At 35.8% G+C, this 18,886-nt stretch overlaps 3 protein-coding genes across 6 annotated transcripts; 2 read left to right on the top strand and 1 right to left on the bottom strand.

Moving 5' to 3' along the window:
- The first annotated feature begins 1,667 nt into the window (after positions 1-1,667).
- LOC111010987 (Ypt/Rab-GAP domain of gyp1p superfamily protein) lies at positions 1,668-6,400 on the top strand. Of its 2 annotated transcripts, XM_088120775.1 has the most exons (8): positions 1,668-1,682; positions 1,714-2,802; positions 3,663-3,779; positions 4,293-4,471; positions 4,558-4,651; positions 5,334-5,411; positions 5,544-5,645; positions 5,947-6,400. In XM_088120775.1, exons 2-8 carry the CDS (start codon positions 2,320-2,322, stop codon positions 6,079-6,081), a joined length of 1,188 nt encoding a protein of 395 aa, XP_087976901.1. In that variant the 5' UTR covers positions 1,668-1,682; positions 1,714-2,319; the 3' UTR covers positions 6,082-6,400. The 2 variants fall into 2 exon arrangements, with proteins under 2 accessions (XP_087976901.1, XP_022140274.1); XM_022284582.2 differs by lacking the exon at positions 1,668-1,682 and having other exon boundaries at positions 1,705-2,802.
- Positions 6,401-6,545: 145 nt separating this feature from the next.
- LOC111010986 (ankyrin repeat family protein) lies at positions 6,546-9,572 on the top strand. Of its 3 annotated transcripts, none has more exons than XM_022284580.2 (5): positions 6,546-7,425; positions 7,708-8,467; positions 8,554-8,590; positions 8,668-8,801; positions 8,996-9,572. In XM_022284580.2, exons 1-5 carry the CDS (start codon positions 6,945-6,947, stop codon positions 9,375-9,377), a joined length of 1,794 nt encoding a protein of 597 aa, XP_022140272.2. In that variant the 5' UTR covers positions 6,546-6,944; the 3' UTR covers positions 9,378-9,572. The 3 variants fall into 3 exon arrangements, with proteins under 3 accessions (XP_022140272.2, XP_087976899.1, XP_087976900.1); XM_088120774.1 differs by lacking the exon at positions 6,546-7,425 and having other exon boundaries at positions 7,724-7,865; positions 7,937-8,467; XM_088120773.1 differs by lacking the exons at positions 8,554-8,590; positions 8,668-8,801; positions 8,996-9,572 and having other exon boundaries at positions 7,708-8,471.
- Positions 9,573-9,676: 104 nt separating this feature from the next.
- Positions 9,677-11,231, bottom strand: LOC111010988 (fasciclin-like arabinogalactan protein 7). The gene is made up of 2 exons (XM_022284583.2): positions 11,096-11,231; positions 9,677-10,613 (listed from the first exon to the last, which is right to left on the bottom strand). Exon 2 carries the CDS (start codon positions 10,588-10,590, stop codon positions 9,805-9,807), a length of 786 nt encoding a protein of 261 aa, XP_022140275.1. The 5' UTR covers positions 10,591-10,613; positions 11,096-11,231; the 3' UTR covers positions 9,677-9,804.
- Between the last annotated feature and the right edge of the window lie 7,655 nt (positions 11,232-18,886).

Genomic DNA, 18,886 nt, shown 5'->3' with positions numbered 1-18,886 from the left:
TGGTAATGTTCTTGTTTCTATTTCTTTATTTTTAATGAAGAAAAATGTATTGCATGGTTCCAACCTCTAAGAATTTAAATATGATAAACAATATTTTTTATTTATGTTTTGGAACAAATTGGGAGTGGAAACGAGAAAAGAGAAACTAGTTTTGATTGTTCCCAAAATTTCTATACAATAATGTTTCCAAAAAAGAAGAAACAAGAAACAAAGTTAGTTGAAAAATACTTTGATTTCTTAAGAAAATTGGAAACGAGAATGTTACCAGATGAGCCCCTATTCTTTTTTTTTTTATTTCTCCAAGATTGCATGATCTATTTTTTTTAATACCTTTCAATTCACCTTATTCACCTTCCCTTGGTTTTTGAGAATATAATCTCATGCTACAATAATATTCTATATTACAACATCTTTCCAATTATTTATCTTTTCTTTTCATTATTTTACAATGAGAAAATAATTTTTTTCAATAATATTCAAAACTTTCAAATTTGATGTTGAAAAAAGAGTTGGATGTGGTGTGGCTCGAAGACTGTCCGCAAGAAGTTTTTTCTTTTTAATTATTTCTTCTGAATTTCAATTTCTTTTTGTTTAACTTCTTTTTATCCTTAAAAAAATAATCTTTTATATATATATATATATATTACCTCTTTGTATTGCAAAAGGACTTCATAAAAATTTAATAAATTAATAAATTCAGCCTTACTAGTTATAGGAAATTATTAAATTCTACTCTTAGCAAATTAAATTCAGATAAAGTGCTTAAATTTGATACTCTTATTTTATCGGTGCCCATCTAGGTATTTTAGACTTCCATTGTATTGAAACAATATTATTTATGATGCCATTATTTATATTTTTAAGCTTGAACTTCTATATTATTGGCCAACGTCAGATTAACTTAATTAGTTAAGTTACATTTTTTTCCGATTATAAAGTTATAAGTTCAAATTTCCACCTCAATATAATATTAAAAAAAGAAAAAGAAAAAAAAAACTGCTGTCATCGTTTTTTTAGTACCAGAAAACTTCTATCTTTCTGTACCAACTAATTTAATTTTTTGGAATTCATATTATTGAAGCAAGACTCAATATCATTATTATGCCCTTAGCTTAAAAAAAAAAAATGCTCCTCCGCAAAACTACAATAAAATAAATACAAGAATTTCCCGTTCTCTAGCGGATAAATATAGTAAAATGAACACTATAATCTTACATTTCAAATTTGAAATTTCTTGTTAAAAAAAGAAGAAATCCGAAATTGGTGGAAGAAAAAAAACAGAAACAGAGCAGGATGTGAGTTTATATCAAGCATATCGCTGTTGAGGGTATTATGGACATTACACAGGTGGTAAATTTTACTGTGAAGTGTAATGCAAAATCAAAATTCAAAATGAAAGGTGAGGCTGCCTAACCCCATCATGTCCGTCACTCGCTGTCTCTATTTTTCAAAATAATTATTATTAAACTAAATATCTTATCTTTTTTCCTCAATTTTTATTTCCCTTTCGGTTTACAACGTTCCATTAAAAAATATATAAACATATTTAGGAATATGGAAATTCAAAATTCATTGTTTTTTTTTTAAAATAATATTCACAATCCATTTGAACTCAGCACTATTTGGACCTTTTCCTCTTTTTCTTTTTTCTTCTTGTGTTTGTTTGTTTGTTTTTCTTTTTTGCTCGATCAAATTTGAAACCCCACCTCACAGGCTCAGACGCTATCCCTTCGCTTTGCTTCCATTTGTTCTTGGCTTTTATTTCCCCTAAAAGACCCGATTTTTTTGTGCCCTTGCAACGGCTTAGCCCTCCATTTTTGTCCTCCATTCCAAGGGAAAAAATTTGATCAATTGTTGTGTTATTCAATCTCGACCCTTTTCCTGCTCTAGTCTAATTCCCACAGGATCTCTTCTTCGTGTTTCCTGGTTTCGTTTTTTACCTAACCCTTGTTTTTCTTCTGGTTGTTTGCGTTTGTAATTTCTGGAAGAACCATTTTTTAATGTAATAGCCGACCGAGAAGGGAAAAAAAAAACATATATAATTTCTGGTTCATTTTTTAAGGTCTTTGATGGCGGAATTGATGGCAATGGGTAAGTTTGAGAGAACATTGCTTGTGTAGGTTTCCTCGTCCAAGTCTTGGGATTACCCAATTTCATGAATATCAGGTACGCAGCCTTCTAAAGCTCCAAAATAGACCATTTCATGGTTTGAAGCTGGTGGGGTTTCTTTATTTGACAAAACAATCCAACCCTCCGTTCTATTAAAGAAGCGAAATCGCGACGCCCCCTTTTCTTGATCCGTTGGAATAACCCCAAGAAATGTACGGAACTCAAAGCAAAAGGGACATTGCTCTAGAATTGCAAGCTCAGATTCCAATTCTAAGGCCGAGTATTCATGCGAGAAGGGCGAATATCACAGTCAAGTTTCAAGATCTATATGGGTTCACAGTGGAAGGCAATGTGGACGACGTTAATGTGTTGAACGAAGTGAGGGAAAAGGTGAGGAAACAGGGCCGTGTCTGGTGGGCATTGGAGGCAAGCAAAGGGGCTAATTGGTATTTGGAACCCTCTGTTTCCGAAGGGATCGCCCTCAAATCCTCCCTCAAATTGTCTACCCTCGCTAATGCCATCACTCTGAAAAAGTTGATTAGGAAAGGAATTCCACCAGTTCTTCGCCCCAAAGTTTGGTTTTCCTTATCTGGGGCCGCCAAGAAGAAGTCTACGGTTCCGGACAGCTATTACAATGATCTCACAAAGGCCGTTGAAGGAAAGGTCACGCCGGCCACAAGGCAGATTGATCATGTATGATTCCCCCCCTTGAATGCAGTTTTCATTGGATTTGTACCTTTGCGATCCTTGATTTTGGACGACTAGATACTTTGCAGCTACAATTCTGTTCTTCCTGTTATAATTTTCATCTCTCTCACTCTTGGGATCTAATACCTCATTGGTTTCCATAAGCATGAGCATCTTCACCAATCCAAGTTAATTTCATAATGATTTGTATACTTTGTTGTGATACTATGAGTTTTTCATTCACATTGAAAACAAAAATCAGAAATTACATTTCATCTTGACCGGAAGGAGGTGTGCATTTTTTGTGATTTAGCCTTCCATTTTTTCTTTTGGGTGGCATTGGATGCCAGGAAATGTATGTGTAGCTATTAATTACTTGAGTAGTTAAGTTAAGGGACACTGATTATTATTAATCTACTTAACAGGGATAAACTTGATGAAACAATAAATGGTGCAGATGGGATCTGGAGTCAAATCTGCTCTTTGGGCAGATGTGAATACACATTTAACAACACGAGCTCGACTCTCATTATATTGAAATGATAAATAATTTCAGTTGTTTTTGTTGTTATCTCTACTTTTAGAGTTTCTATTTGTATGTTTTTTTCAGTTATTAATTTATTTGTTGTGTAACCGTAAGATGGATGCCTTTGTTGTGATATCTTTTGGTTCATCTATTTCTGGGGTGTGGTATCATCAGTGTTGGGTAATTAATTGCTGGATGTAAGATCAGTGAAAACCTTAGGTGCAGATGGGGATCTAGGATGAAATTATCTCTCTTAATCTGATAAATGATTGGATGTTCTTTGTTTTATGTTGCTATCAATCTTTTGAACTAGTTCTGGTGTTTTTATCTACACATGCAGGACTTGCCCCGTACTTTTCCGGGTCATACTTGGTTAGACACTCCAGCGGGTCATGCTGCTCTTCGACGTGTTCTTGTTGGGTATTCCTTCCGTGACTCTGATGTTGGATACTGTCAGGTGGGTTTGTTCTTTCCGTCACTCTATCATAACCATCTGCCCAGCAAATTAGTGGATTTTTAGGACTGGTTTTTACTCGTATGCCTTTCATTTCATGTTAGTCTACATAATTGTGCATTCAGTATTCCACATCCTTTCTTCTTGGTACAAGGAGCATCACAGTTGTTTATAGTGTACATATCCAAGTTATATATTTATTATATTAGAAGACACACACTTTTCTCTGCTATAACCATATTTGCATTGGGTGACCGTGATTCGACTCCTTTTCTTAAAAAGGAAAAAAAAAAGTGGATTCCATTGTGCTTCTCATCAGTTGCAGTGGTCTGTCCATGCTTAATTCATCTCACTCTCTCTCTCTCCCTTTCTCCTATTTTCCTCCTCGTCCTTTTGCTTATCTAGAATATTGATCTAGATTTTAGAGTACAGAAATGATTTTCTAGTTTCTATTGGCAAAGAGACATAATTGCCATACCACATACTCGTAGGTGAATTAATACAGTTTTGATGCAGGGCTTAAATTATGTTGCTGCATTGCTATTACTCGTGATGAAAACAGAAGAAGATGCATTTTGGATGCTAGCTGTCCTCTTAGAAAATGTTTTAGTTAGTGACTGTTACACGACAAACTTGTCAGGATGTCATGTCGAGCAAAGGGTGTTCAAAGATTTACTTTCGAAAAAGTGTCCCAGGTGCGGAAATTTGGTTTCACATTCATTTGTTGTCCTGTTAGTACGAACTTTTTTTTTTTACCTTTTAAATTGGAATTTAAATGCAGGATAGCTGCCCATTTGGAAGCATTGGATTTTGACGTCTCCCTTGTCGCCACTGAGTGGTTCCTCTGTCTCTTCTCTAAGAGCCTGCCATCCGAGGTTAGAAGCATGCTCTTTCGTGGTGCCCATGTTTGACTTTCTCAAAACAAGAAAAGAAAAAATTTAGGGGCCGTTGGTTAACATTTCTATTTCTTGTTTCTTGTTTATCGTTTCTAATTTTTGAGAAACATAAGCGTTTGGTAATTTTGAAAAATTAATTTTCAAATAAAACTTTTACTTTAAAATTTTAGAAAACAAGCAACAAAAAATTGTTACAAAAACATGTCTCTTTTCTTTTTTCAATAGAAAAGAAAAAACGAGAGACAAGAACCGTTGCCAATTCTCTTTTTCTTAATTGAAAAAGTGGAAATGAGAAAAAGAAACAAGAATGTTGCGAAATGGACCTCAAATTTGACTATAATAATATCGAACCACCTGATAGTTAAGCAGCGCAAACAAAAGCAGAAAATGTAAAGAAGTCCTGTCTATCCCACACCCCTGAAAGAATTTAACTCCATTATGGAAATAAGTGAAATACCCAGTTTCTGACCAAATGACACCAAGATTTGAAAGTGTTCCATAAACATTGTCCATCTTTTCGAGCAATAGTACTTAAAGAGCGGAGAGTTATGCCTGTCTGTATGGTTTGTATTATGAATATATGTTTGTATTAGAAGATTCTTTAAATCATGTTTTAGTTGTTGAAGTGACTGAAACATATATGTTTCTATCTTTTTCACAGACGACTCTACGTGTTTGGGACGTCCTTTTCTACGAGGGGGCAAAAGTTCTGTTTCATGTGGCTTTGGCTATCTTTAAGGTAACAGCTTTGAACATGTATTATATCGTCGTTAGTAGAGGTTATCTGGTAATACTGTTTGTTAGAAATCAGATCATTGATCATACATTATATTGAGCACTCCATAGTTACATTTTGATCCGTGATTTTCAGATGAAAGAAGACGAGTTGCTTCTAACCCATCACGTGGGGGATGTGATTAATATTCTACAAAAAACCACACACTACTTATTTGATCCCGATGATCTACTGACGGTAACTCGATCCTTTCTTTAACATTTCTGCGAAGTTCAAAAATTTCCCCCTAAACTAAGCAGAGGACCCAAATATTCATTTCAACATTGTTGTAGCCTATGCCCTTGCACATCGTAACTTACCATGGTTTGAAGCTTTGGCTGCATGCTTGCCAATTTATGTTTTTGTAGAAAAATTGTGACCTGAATCTTTCAGATATTTCGATTACAACAAATGATGTTCTTTAAAAACATTGTTATTGAATGGCAATTATTGGCGTTTTTCCCACGTTTGAGCAAAGTTTTGCATTGTAATTTTGCAGGTAGCATATGATAAAATTGGTTCAATGACGACCAACACCATATCAAAGCAAAGGAAAAAGCAAGAACCAGCCGTTATGGCTGAGCTTGATCAGAGATTGAGGCGACTAAATTCCGTCAAAGTGGATGACAAATAGTATCATTATCATCCATTCCCAACTGTCAAGCTGATCAAACTGTAACATTATAGCTATTTCAATGGGAAAAAAGACATGACTTCCCTTGCCCCGGAGAGAGAGCAAAGTAAAAAGGAAAAAAAAAACAAGAAAAGGAAAAAAAAAAAACAAGAGAGCATCTGTTTTTCCATGGTGTTTGTAGCTTTATAAAATGTAAATTACAAATATTAATACTTTATATATTGTTAATTACACTGCAAAAGAGAGCACTGTGGGTTTCCCATGCTCTGTAATTTCTGTTCTGATGTAATTTCTCAATGGAATCAGATTTGATTTCTTATCCAAGTTTCATACCTCAGCTGACACTTTTCTTTAGAGGAAAACTTTTAGTGCAAGGGACAAACATAGATTTTTCAGAGTCATACAGCATGGGTTTATGAAAATAACTGAAAATGTAGAGTACAATTTCTGCCAAACGGTCACATGGGGGAGAAGAAAACTGACTAAAAGTGTATTGAAAATTTGGAACAGTGGGGAAAATATGTCAAAGAAAGTGGATATCTGGCCGACTGTTCCGTGTGTTTTTAGTTATCCGTTCCCAAAATCGTGTCTGCTGCCTTTATACAGAAGTGCAGAAGTTTCAGTCTCTAGTTCTTCGTGAAGCTCGATCACTTTTTCCATCGTGTTGTTTATACTTGGACAATCCAAAGCAAAGGGACAAAAGGGAAGAAAAATAGAAGAATCGGGTACTCGTGATTTCTCTATCTCTGGCGGTAGGAAAAATGGCAACTTTTGCGAAATACGTTAAACCCCAGAAACCCCAAAAAGGCGTAGAAGTTCTTCTCCACATCTGAGCTCCGGAATTCGAAGTCTGAATTTATCCAATGCCCCCAAGGCGTAGTAATCCTTGGACCCTAGACCTCGACCCCGACCTTTACGGAATCGATCTCGACCCATCCGATTTTGGGTCGTCTCTTCCCCTGAAGAAGGTCCCGAACGGTGACATTTTCTCGGCATCTCGCGCCGGAGATGTGGACCGCCTCCGCTACCTCCTCGAGTCCGGCGTCAATGTCAACGCGCGCGACCAGTGGGACTCGGTGGCGCTTTACTACGCCTGCTTGGCCGGTCACCTCGACGCTGCCAGAATGTTGCTGGAGAGCGGCGCTATATGTTCGGAGCACACCTTTGATGGCGATAGGTGTCATTATGCTGCCCTTAATTTGAAGGTGCGGAAGCTTCTCAAGGCATTTGAAGCAAGACCACCGCCGCTCGCCCCATTGCAGGCTGCTCTGCGTGAAACTTTCTTGGGGTCTGGAGCCAACAGGGCGTATTTGGAGCAGGCCGGGAGCCTTCATCAATTTTCAGGTAAATTTCAGTTTTGGGTTCGGAGCTCTTCGCATTATTTGTTGCTATTTCGAAAACTAGCTCATGGGACTGTTCGATTGAGGAATTATGGATGCCTTTTCTCTGTATAGTTAATTGTGGCAAGCATAATAGTTTGTCCTGCATTGCATTTTTCTTATCTGTCCTAGTTTGTAACAAATGAACAATTAGATCGTTTTTCATATGTTAGTCCAGTACAGGAGTTTGTGTTTATTGTCTGTCTATCAGACAACTGCAATTTGCCTGACTTCCCTTTACAAACAGGTCTTGCTTTCAATTCAGAATCCAACTATGAGTTCTTCCCTCCCGACGTTTCGTTTATAGTTCAAGGTAGGCCTATTGAAGCTCACCGAGTTATCCTAAGCGCTCGATCTCCTTTCTTTAAGAGGAAGTTTGAAGCTGATTGGAAAGAACGCAAGGAAGTAAGATTCTCAAAGGAAAAGCTGTCTTATCCAGCTCTATACAGTCTCATTCACTTCTTTTATTCTGATAGACTGGAGATTGCTGTAGACGATATGGAAGACCTTATCAGAATTTGCAAAGTTTGCAAATGCGAATCTTTACTCAGAATTCTTGAGAAAGAACTGGTTCATCAAAAGTATGCTGACTACAAAGCTCTGGGTGATGTTGACAACTCAATTAAGAGGTTCATCTTACAGGGTGTCTCCCTTCCTGAAGAGGACCGCCTTCCAGCAGCTTTACGTCGGATGCTTCAGACTGCTCTAGCGAACTCTGCTAGGGAACATGACCTAGTCAATGGTGCTAATGATTTATGTTTACAGGCTAGTAAAATACAGATCAATGATCACATAGATGATCTTGCAGATATTTGTGTGAGAGTTGATAAAAAGTTTTTCCGGTGTCACAAAGTTGTTTTAGCATCAAGGTCGGAGTACTTTAAGGCAAGAATATCCCGTATAAAGGATTTTGGTAAAGGGAGAAATGAAATTCCTGTTCATACTCTTCTATTTCTTGAAGAACATGATTTGAGCATGGAAGTATTTGAAAAAATGATAGAGTATATGTAAGTTTCGATCTGTATGCAATTCTTGTGCACTTGTTTTAAATTTTTTCTTGCTGACACAGTTTTTGTTCTTGGTTGGTTTTCAGGTACACAGACTGTTTAAAGCATATAGATCCTGATCAGGTATTTTAGTTGCCAACTAGAAATGCTTGCAAATTCTTGACAGTTCTAATTCTAAATTTTCGTTGTCAATTAAACAGGCGGAAGAAATGTTTGATGCTGCTTCAAGATATCTATTGTTCCCTCTTAAGCGTGCCGTGGCTGACGCTGTGCTACCACACTTGGAAATGGTTTCTCCAGCAGAACTGTGCCAATGGTTAATACTGTCTGACATGTATGTCAATATTTTCATATCGATGGTCTTTAATTTTGTAGATATCATGAGTTCTTAACTGCATAGAGTTTTAGCTATTAGCAGAAAAACGAATCAAACTAATCTAAACCATGAAATTCGGCTATGGTTGTATACGATTGACCAAAAAATTTACTTTTTTTTGGCCACAACTATCACTGGTTTTCTTCTTCCAGGTATGGTGCTATCAAGATACGTGAGTACTGTCTGGATACAATAGCTTGCACTTTTGAGACATTTGCCGATACTCGAGAATTCAGAGAGATGCTATTGACCCTCCCTCCACCATCAGGAGATTCCTCGCTCCGGACAACAGTTCCTAGTGCTCCAGGAGCTGCAGTTAATACAGATCAAGGCAACCTTCTCGATGATTTACGAGAAAAATGGCTTGAAGCTGAAGCTGCCGAACTTGATAAGAGAGATGAAAGCGCTCTCCTCTTCGATAAGCGTCTTGAGATGTTAATGCTCATGGCAGAACAAGAAAAATCTGATGAATCCCCTGATGAGACTGGTAACCATCCTTCAGCGACTGAATTCCCCCCCACCTCTCCTATCTAGTATAGAATAGAGATTTTTGGCTCAACCAATTGTTTTTTCAGGCCGTGGCTCAAATGTCCCAAGATAATTTAGTTGGGGTTTTGTAACTTTAGTTGCTCGATCATTGAACTATCCATTTCTTTTTGGACGTTTCATTTTTTGTAATATATCACAAAAGCTTGTGTTATAATAAACGTTTACTTGCTCATTGTTTAACTCAGTTTCTCTTTACCTTTTAAAACATGTCTTTGGAAAATGATGTTCTGAGCAATATCTGGTGCTTCAGATTCCTGTTTACTTTATTAACAGAAAGATGAATCTAACTCAACCATAGTATGCCATTCCATTAAAGAATTGTAAGTATAGTAGCTTCACATCATTGCATTAAACAAAATTGAAACACAGAGAAACAAACTGTAGTAACAATACAACATTTTATCCTTCTTCCTCACGAGAATAGGAGCATTCCACTTGAAACTGCTAATACCAACTGGCTGCAGAGCCCCCCTCCAGAAATCCTGAAGGAAGAAGAAGGCGACCCCATTGATGATGGATAAGTCCTGCCTTCAGTTTCAGCAGATGGAGAATCAGCAGCAGGAGCGACATTGGGACTCGGTACTGGAGCTGGGGCGGGAGGGATATCAGTTCCAAAGATTGCCTCCGGAAGGAGTACATCATCGACTTGATAAACTGCAATGGGATCGGTCGAAAGCACACTGCTGCTCACTTTGGTGTTGGTCCAGCCGGAGCTGATGTGCACGGTGCCGGAGGCATCAGTGAAATTCAAAGTGTACTGCTCACCAGCAAATGTTGTTATGGGACTCTTTTGGCTAAGGGCGTTGAAATCAGCTAGAGTGTAGTAATGTGGTAGGCCATGAAAGAGTAGCAATGACTTGAGCTGGCCCTTGGTGAGATTAGATAGAGAAGGTTTCTTGAGGGATGAAAATGCACCATCTTTTGGCACGAATATGGTTATCCCCTCTTCAGAATCGTTGGCTTGCTTTTGGAAGGTATCAATGACTTTGGTGGATTCAAGGTAGCCAAGGAACTTGTGGAATGGGCCTGCTACAGTAAGCAAATCAGTGAGGTTGACATGATCCGGGGCGGGGGCCGGAGCCGGTGCCGGAATCGGGCTAAGTGAAGGAGGCGAAGCAGCCGTTCGAGCACATGCCGGTGAAGAAGAGCACAAGAGCAGTAGCCAAATACCAAACAAGAAAATCAAGTAAAGATTCATCTTTTTTCTTTCTCGTCTTGTCCCTGAAATGCACAAAAGCCGTCAAATTAGTTTCTTCAACTTCGCAAGTTGTGGCCTAGAGGAATGAACTAGTTCAACCACAATGCAAAGAAAAAAAATGCACACCCAGAAGAACCCCATTTCTAGATACAGAAATAAAAGTTCATTTATTCAGCAGAAGCCTTTACACAGCTCCTTGATTACTACTACAGTCTACAACTCATTTGGCAGAATGTGTGCATGAAAAAGAAAGATCAGTTGCAATGTGATTCAGTTTCTGAATCCTGAACCTTCCTACCAACAAGGCTACAACCCCAAAAGCAATACATAACGAAAAGAATTGGATTGCATGTATCAGATCAAAATGGCGTTAGAAAGATCAGAAGAAGAAGCCATGTTTTGAATGCATGCGAAGAGAAACACAGAAAGACCCTCATAGAAGAACAGCAGAAAGAGTTAAAAAAAAGGAAGAAAGAGCAGAAAGGAGAGTAGAGGAGAGACTAACTGGGTGAAAGCAGAGAGCAAGAGAGGAAATGGAGAAGATGAATAAAAGTGGAGAAGTTTGAGGAGTATATAAAATGTAGATGGAAAGGAAAGATCTCAAAAGTTGGGGGTTACAACTTACAACTGGTGAACGGTGGTTCTATTTGTTCCTTTTACGGGATATGAAGAACATATTAACAAGACAGAGACATGTAGGTTGGTCTTTCACAATCATACGAACATCTAATTAATGTTGTCAGTACCCCTGAGCCATGTGTCCCTTACCTGGATTTCTGCCCCATCATTTTCTTCTCATCTTGGATCTAATCATCTTATACTGAGAGATTTGTGATTGAAATGAGTATCAAAATTCAATCTTTAAACTTCGTATGAGAACCGAATTCAATTTGTTCAAAACCCAAAACTAGTTGAAGAGAATGGACTCATTTTCCTTTCTGTGTAAGCTTAATTCAATTTTCACACATAATGCTTGATTGGGTAGGTGGCGATTCTTGGTTGTTGTTCACTTTCAAATATTTCTAACTCAATGCTAATGGGGTTAATATAATTCATTTAGCATTTTGGAGTACCGAGAAGAAAGAATGTATCACAATCAAGTTTGGTCTAGAGAATTTAATACAGAGTAGCCATGAATGGACAATGATGAGGTTGGTTGGATGTGATACAAATGATTTACCGGTTTAAATTTCAATTTCAATTCTAAAAGTTTTAATTTTATCCATTTAGTTTAGGTTAAATTTCAATTCAGGAGCAGGTGAACACGCACGTGGCGCAATAAACCTCCATATCTCATATCTCCCATTTTCTCTCTTTTTTTTTCCTCTCCCCCACGTCTTACTTCTTCCTTTTTTCTCTCTTCTGCATTGCTTCATCATTTTTTTTATATCTGTAATTTTTAGTTTTTTTTTTATTTCCGTTGGAAAATTGGCATGGATAACTTAAAAAAGTTGGTTGTTTACTCAACTGACCTCAATTAAAAAATTTGACTCAACTAACCCAATTTAATATTTTGAATAGAATATTGAAGGATTAAATTACTATTTTAGCCTCAATCTGGAATGTAAGTGAAGTCGCAAACGAATTAACACCAAAGGAAATTAATGGGCAGATTCGACCGTGATTTTGACCGTGGTTATTGTTAGTTTGACCTTGGTTAGTAGAAAAGTAACACAAATTTTTTGCTTCACTACGATCGTGAACTATAGGACCCCGGCCGTGGTGTTAATGAAAGGCAACTAATGGGCAGGTTGGACCGTGGTTAAAATGAATGCTTGACCACGGCCGTGAAAACTAGTACCACGACCGTGGTGTTCATGGAAGACAACTAATGGGCTAGGTTGGACCGTGGTTAAATTGTTTGCTTGACCACGACCATGAAAAAGAGTACCACGACCGTTAATTTAATGACCATTATACCCCTCAGTTCAAATTCAAACTGTTCGTATCTCTCATTCCATCTTCTTTTTTGTTCTTCCGTTTTTATTTTCGTTTTCGCCCATTCGATTTACACTCCCTCAATTTCCTCTGTTTCACTCTCTACTAGTCAATATCGTGCTCCGAATCGCTTCCCATATCCGAAACTTCGAGGTTAGAGCATTTTATTTCGTATTTGCGTCCCTTTTATGGCAAGAAAATAATTTTTTTTTTACTTATATTTGCGATTTTTTTCGTTATTCGTCAATTAATTCCTTCCATGGCAGTCTATTTAGTATTGTCGGTATTTGTAGGGCTCGAAATCGGCGTTTTTTGTTTATGATTTACGTTTGTGGTTGAAATTTTGATTTAGGGCTTCGGGGTTTCTGTTTTCGGTTGTGTTTGCGTGGGTTTGTGTGGGTTGAACGTTTTCTGCTGCGTTTGTTATCGTTGCGTGGGTTTTCTACAGTGGAAAAAGGAAGGTTTAATGGGCGCGTTAACGGCCGTGGTTCAACGCAAATTTCATGGGCGTGGTTTTTGGCCGTGGTTAAAATGATTGCTTGACCACGGCCATGAAAAAGAGTACCACGACATTGGTTCTGTCCAAATTCACGGTCGTACCACGGCCATGGTCGTGACCTTGAAATTTGATAGAATCAATATCCTTCTTGAATTTTCACTACCTAGGCCATGGTAAGCCCATGAATTTGGACAGATTATGTTGTTTTTGGGTTTTCATCTGTTTCTTTCATCTGTTCCTTTCTATGTTTGGGTTTTCATCCATTCCTTTCATCTGTTCCTTTCTTTGTTTGGGTTCTGGCTTGCTGAATAATGTATTTGTATTTCAGGTTTATAAAATGGACCATGGTCGTCAGCCGATCAAGGTTATCTGTATGCAATCGACCTAAAACCACGGTCGTTAATCATAAAACCATTGACCACGGCCATTAAACGAATAAACACGGCCATGAATCATTGACTTACGTAACTTCTTTTACCCACAAAAATACTGACAAAAATTCAGAAATTTCATTTACTCCAACTAAATACATCATATTCTAGACGAATCGAAAACAATATTATGAACCAATAAAAAAACTAACATCGTTCAAGGTGTCAGAGATGAAAAATTGACTTCCTTTAATGGATTCAAGATATGAAAAATGTTGGAAAAGGTATGGAAGTTCTTCAAAACCACGTGAAAGATGTGCTTCTGGACAATACGGACTGAAACATACTTTTATTCTCTGCACTCGGTGAGAATGTGTGGGTATATAATAAATGATAGTACAAAAATTTGGTGGGGAATTATTAAGTTGGTGATATTTTAATAAATTCATGGCCATGAATCAAGTGGAACTCGCCCATGGTTTTAATTACACCAACCTAGGTGATTCTGTGCCAGATTTGTTGTAGTTCAATTCATTTGGGGGTATATTCGTAATTGCAGACTCTCTGAAATGTCAGAAAAGTTAAAACTGGGTCAGTTGAGACAATTTTTATAATTTAGGTCATTTGAGCAAAATGGAAACTTTTTCAGGTCAATTGAGTCAATGTCCCATTTCCGTTTTACAAAATCACAAGTATCTCTCTTGTTAATATATCTTTTTTATTTTTAATTTAATGTATCTTTTTGTATTTAAAAAATACGAGGGAAAAAAAATAAGCAAAACGACATTTTTTTTAAGTTTAACTTTCTACGTGTGTAGTTTTGCATTGTGAAAAAAGTAACAAGTTTTGTTTGATGCAAGAAGAAATATATAATTTTTTTTTTTTTTGTGACAATGAGAAGAAATTTCTTTTTGAAATAGTATGGAATAGATATAGTAAAAAATATACAATAGATTTGGAAAAAAGATATAGTAAATTCGGTTTAAAAAATATAGTAAGCAATAAAAATAATAATAAGGGGAAGAACGCAAAAGAAAGAAAAAGGAAGGAAACGCGACGAAATACAAAGAGGTGGAAGAGAAAATATACGAGATATTGATGAGATATTAAAAGATAATAAATAATTAAAAAGAAACACTTGTCTATACGGTACTGGAGTACTCAAGAGGAGTTTCCTCCTGAGCTTTTTCCAAAATTTAATTTGGGTTAAGCTTTATTTCAATTTGATATTTATAATTTGAGTTTAGTTTTTATTCCTATGACCCAGATCAAATTAAAAATGTGTTCAAATCAATAAAGTTTAAATTGAAACTAATCTAAACTATATAGACTGAATTGAAAATTTTAAACTATAGGGGTCAAAGTGAAACCATGTCTAATTTATATGGACTAAATTTATAAATAATTTTTTTAATTCTAATTCATACGAACTATATATATAATTTTTTAAATAAATTTCTAATTTATTTTTTAAAAATATTTATACATTCTAAGAACACTTGAAATCTGAGCCAATGTTAAAAAACTGAAAGTATAGCACTAAGAATTTGTGTTTGTTTTTAGAAGTTGGCAATAATTTTAATTTCCTAAAAATATATTATTAAAAATTTTCTTTTTTAACAACTCAAAAAAAAATTTCTTTTTTAAAAAAATAAAAAAGTACTAAACAATTCTTAAATAATTCTTAAATTGAGAGGGAATTGATTCGATCCCGATGATCACCTACCTTAAAAATTAATTCTTACTTTGTGAAATTAGTGAGATGCTCTTATTGTATTCAAAAGGAAAACAGTTCAATGAACAAGCCTAATAATTTAGTTAGTATAAATAATCCATTCATATTCAAATAATAGACTTCTAAAAAAAACACTAAGACCTGCTTTTTTTTTCTCAATTTATAATTCTTTTTTCAACTCTATAATAGCTTTTCAATCTAATTCTTTTTTTTTTTTTTTTTTGAGTACCAATCTAATTCATTTCATATTAGTTGAAAAAACCATTTTTATATCTTTTTATTCATGGGCCATATATTTTATGGTTCATTTTATCACAATAGTAGTCACAGGTATAACAAGTCTTGTTGTTCATGATGAAGGCAATCAATATTTTCACATCTATAAAAATAAAAATAAATAAATAAAAATAAGAGTAATATGGATCTATAATTTTTTTTGAAATGATAATGCTTATGTATTAAGAAGAAGCCACGTGGGCAATAGAAGACAACAGATCCTCCTCACCAGGGCCACAAAGTGAGAGGGGAAAAGAAGATGTGAGAAATTGGAAAAACCCAATTGAAACCTACATTTAGCCAAAGAATGTGCTGGGCGGTTTAGAGCACGAAGGACATAATTGAAGGAGCAAGAATCAAAAAGACCAGCTCGCTGCAAGATGTCGTGGACCCAGACGTTTGAGGTTGCCAAAGATTTCGACTTTTGTTGAAGAAGAGAAATTGCTTGAAGGGAATCCGATTCCACCATAATTTTGCTGCAATTAAGAGTTTGAGCATGTTCCAATCCTTGTAGAATCGCGAGAAGCTCGGCTAAAAGCGGCGGAAGATAGAATGGGTGGAAGAAGGATCCATTGCACAAATCGTACCAGAAGAGTCCCAAAAAATAAAACCCACACCGGTATCTTGAATAGTCTCCTTGCATGCGGCATCTGTGTTTAGCGTCAAGCTATCAGCAGTCGGTGGAACCCATGACAGATGAGGACTGTTACGCAAGACAACTGAAGTAGGCATGCACTGAATTTCTCAAAAGGAGTCTGCATGAGAGGTAATCCAACTAGTTTTTATCTGGTCTATAATTAGAACATCTCCTTTTAACCAAATTTTTTATTATCTCAAACTATGAATTGTGTATAAAATTTATAGTCATATACTCGTTAGCAAACACTAAGCTAACAAAAACAGCAATAAATCTACTATCATTGTTTTCATTTTCTTTACTTATCATTTATAGAGTGGGAATAATGAATTTGAAAATTAATTAATTCCAATGCTAATTTGATGACATCAATATTTTAACATTCACAAAACCTTATATAAAATAAAACACGACCCCTTCAGCAATATGCTCATAATTGGAGCCAAGTTGGTGATGGCGTTATTATTTTATAGATAAATGAGAGCGAGATCAAATTTCAAAAGAAAGAGAAAAGTATTGCTATTATACTTACTACTAAGGGCAAACTTCTGAGGACAGATAAGTGGTCTGTCCTGATATCTATTTTTTCGTCCATGGCAATTTTTGAAGCCATATTCAATTACTTATCCAACTCCTTTTAGTAGATCATTTTTCCCCAAGCCAACCTACTCTATATGTGACAAAAATATATTTTGATATCATTTCAATAAAGAACTTCTGATTTATGACTCAAATTGATTATAGCTTTTAAGTTGCATTAAGAATCGGGCGAAATGAATGTTTGATTTGGCTTCTAACCTTTCAAAAATGGAAAAACTTTTTTCTTAAAAATTCACTAAGCTATATCACTTTCTATAAAGGAGTTTTGTCATGATTATAATATAGTTCCATCATCTAGTCTAAATATAATAATTAGTAAATTTTGTTTTTATTTGAATCTAAAGGTGAAGTAACAATCACTTAGACAAAACTACAATAACAACACCAATAAAACCAAAGTTGTTGCTATTTTTCTAAAAATATTCTTTTACTCTAAGTAACTCAATTTCACTAATCATTATCCACTTGATTATGAATAAATTGAAGTATAATTTTACCCTAGATCACACTATTCTAATTACCCAATAGAATAAAAATATCTTGCATAGTTTAGAGTATACACAATAAATTTGTCTCTAAAAATATACCGTCCTTGAAAAGTTATTGATGCGGTGAGAAACAGTTTTTGCTCTTTAAACAAATCCATAATTTACGATGAAATGTCAAACATGAACTTAACACAGCCGTAATTGACACATATATCAAGAGGTCGTGAGTTAAATCATCCACCACCAACTTGGAAAAAAATCATGATAGAGTTGAAGAGGGCAAACCCAAGTGATTCGAATCAAAATTGTCCAATCAGAAGTCGGGAGAGGCCTAGTCAGCATTGACCATGCGTACCACGTGTCATGAGTTTATTCGGTGGGAGGCGGGATCCACTTTTGGTGTGGGCCAACCCAAGCCACCGCCCGTCCTAAAGAGAGATAACCTTTTGCCTACTTTTGACAGAACTTTCCTGCCTCGTCGCCCCCACCCATCATGCCTGCCTGCCTCTAACTATTGTATTGTATTTGGGTTTTATTAAAATTTAGTGTATAAATAACCAATTTGTTTTTCTCTAATATAGGAACAATAAATTGTGTTCCTTTTGGTATTTCAATCTAACTTTCATTTTAGTTTTTCCAACTTTCAAAATGGCTTCAAATACAAAATTTAAATGATAAAATTTCCGGTCGATACAAAATCTTTATTATCTTTTGAGTTAATGATCTTTAATCCCCTTTTCAATCAATTATTTTGCTAATTTAGTTTGATCCTACAGCTACTAGTCGTTGAATTCTTAAAAAAATAAATAAATAAATAAGGCACGCTTATGCTTGTGGCGGATGATTGAGATAAATGTATAGAATTAATAAAACTTTGATTTTATTTTTTGAATTTTTCAAATGCATGAGCGTTGAATTGAAATTTGAAACTGAAAGTTTTTGCCAATATTAAAGATATATATTAGTTGGAAGGTGGAAAACGCTAATCAGAAAAAGGTTGCATGCGGGGCTTGGCTGGCCTCCACCTCATCCAATCAGGCTCACTCATTCGTAGACTTTTTTGCCATGTGGCGGCCAAGTGGGCCCCTCCACCCCGTCATCACCAATCACGTTCACAAGTGGGCCCCTTCCTTTATGATGAGTCAATTATATCACACACCATTCATGTGCCACGTCGGTATTTCATACGTTTCTTCGACGGAATTGCACTTCCTGGACCCCTCCTCCACCATCTCCCATCTCAACTCAAGATTTTTTCTCTCTCTTAAACTGTACTATACATGAAATTAAATATTTCAAATAGCAAAATCATAATTGACGGACTAAAAATTAAATATGATTTAAACGAAATTTTATGATTAAACTAACTAATGTTCAAGAAATAAGAAATGCCCCGTATAGTTCTGGTTAAAATACTTATTTTCATTGAGAGGTTCGTGAAGTATTAAAAAAAAAAAACAGTGGGTTATTCTTGATTTAACTATGAATAGTTGGAAAATTAATTATTTGTTAAAATTAAAAGTCTTATCTCTGAACTTTTAAATTTGTAATTCACTAAAATAGGGAAGTGTAAAGTGAAAGGAAAAGGTTAAAACTGTAACAAACGGATGGCCTTGGTAAAAAAAAAGATTTGTAGTTTTGTCGGCCTACACAGCCCCGGCTGCACGTAGCACAGAAAATCACACCCCACGATGGTTTCCTTTCATTAATAAATAAATAAGTAAAAGCCGGCTGCTATATCATTTATCATCA

The sequence above is a fragment of the Momordica charantia genome, assembly GCF_013281855.1.
Source record: "Momordica charantia cultivar OHB3-1 chromosome 2 unlocalized genomic scaffold, Mcharantia_2.0 BLBB01000002.1, whole genome shotgun sequence".
NCBI classification, from domain to species: Eukaryota; Viridiplantae; Streptophyta; class Magnoliopsida; order Cucurbitales; family Cucurbitaceae; genus Momordica; species Momordica charantia.
This window is presented reverse-complemented; position numbering and strand designations above follow the sequence as displayed.

Bases quoted from the DNA above. Each gene is read 5' to 3' on its own strand.
- LOC111010986 (XM_022284580.2), top strand. From the start codon at position 6,945: ATGCCCCCAAGGCGTAGTAATCCTTGGACCCTAGACCTCGACCCCGAC. The intron at 8,468-8,553 runs GTAAGTTTCGAT...GTTGGTTTTCAG, and splicing joins GAAAAAATGATAGAGTATAT to GTACACAGACTGTTTAAAGC. The intron at 8,802-8,995 runs GTATGTCAATAT...TTCTTCTTCCAG, and splicing joins TGGTTAATACTGTCTGACAT to GTATGGTGCTATCAAGATAC.
- LOC111010988 (XM_022284583.2), bottom strand. From the start codon at position 10,590: ATGAATCTTTACTTGATTTTCTTGTTTGGTATTTGGCTACTGCTCTTG.
- LOC111010987 (XM_088120775.1), top strand. From the start codon at position 2,320: ATGTACGGAACTCAAAGCAAAAGGGACATTGCTCTAGAATTGCAAGCT. The intron at 4,652-5,333 runs GTTAGAAGCATG...TCTTTTTCACAG, and splicing joins CTAAGAGCCTGCCATCCGAG to ACGACTCTACGTGTTTGGGA. The intron at 5,646-5,946 runs GTAACTCGATCC...GTAATTTTGCAG, and splicing joins ATCCCGATGATCTACTGACG to GTAGCATATGATAAAATTGG.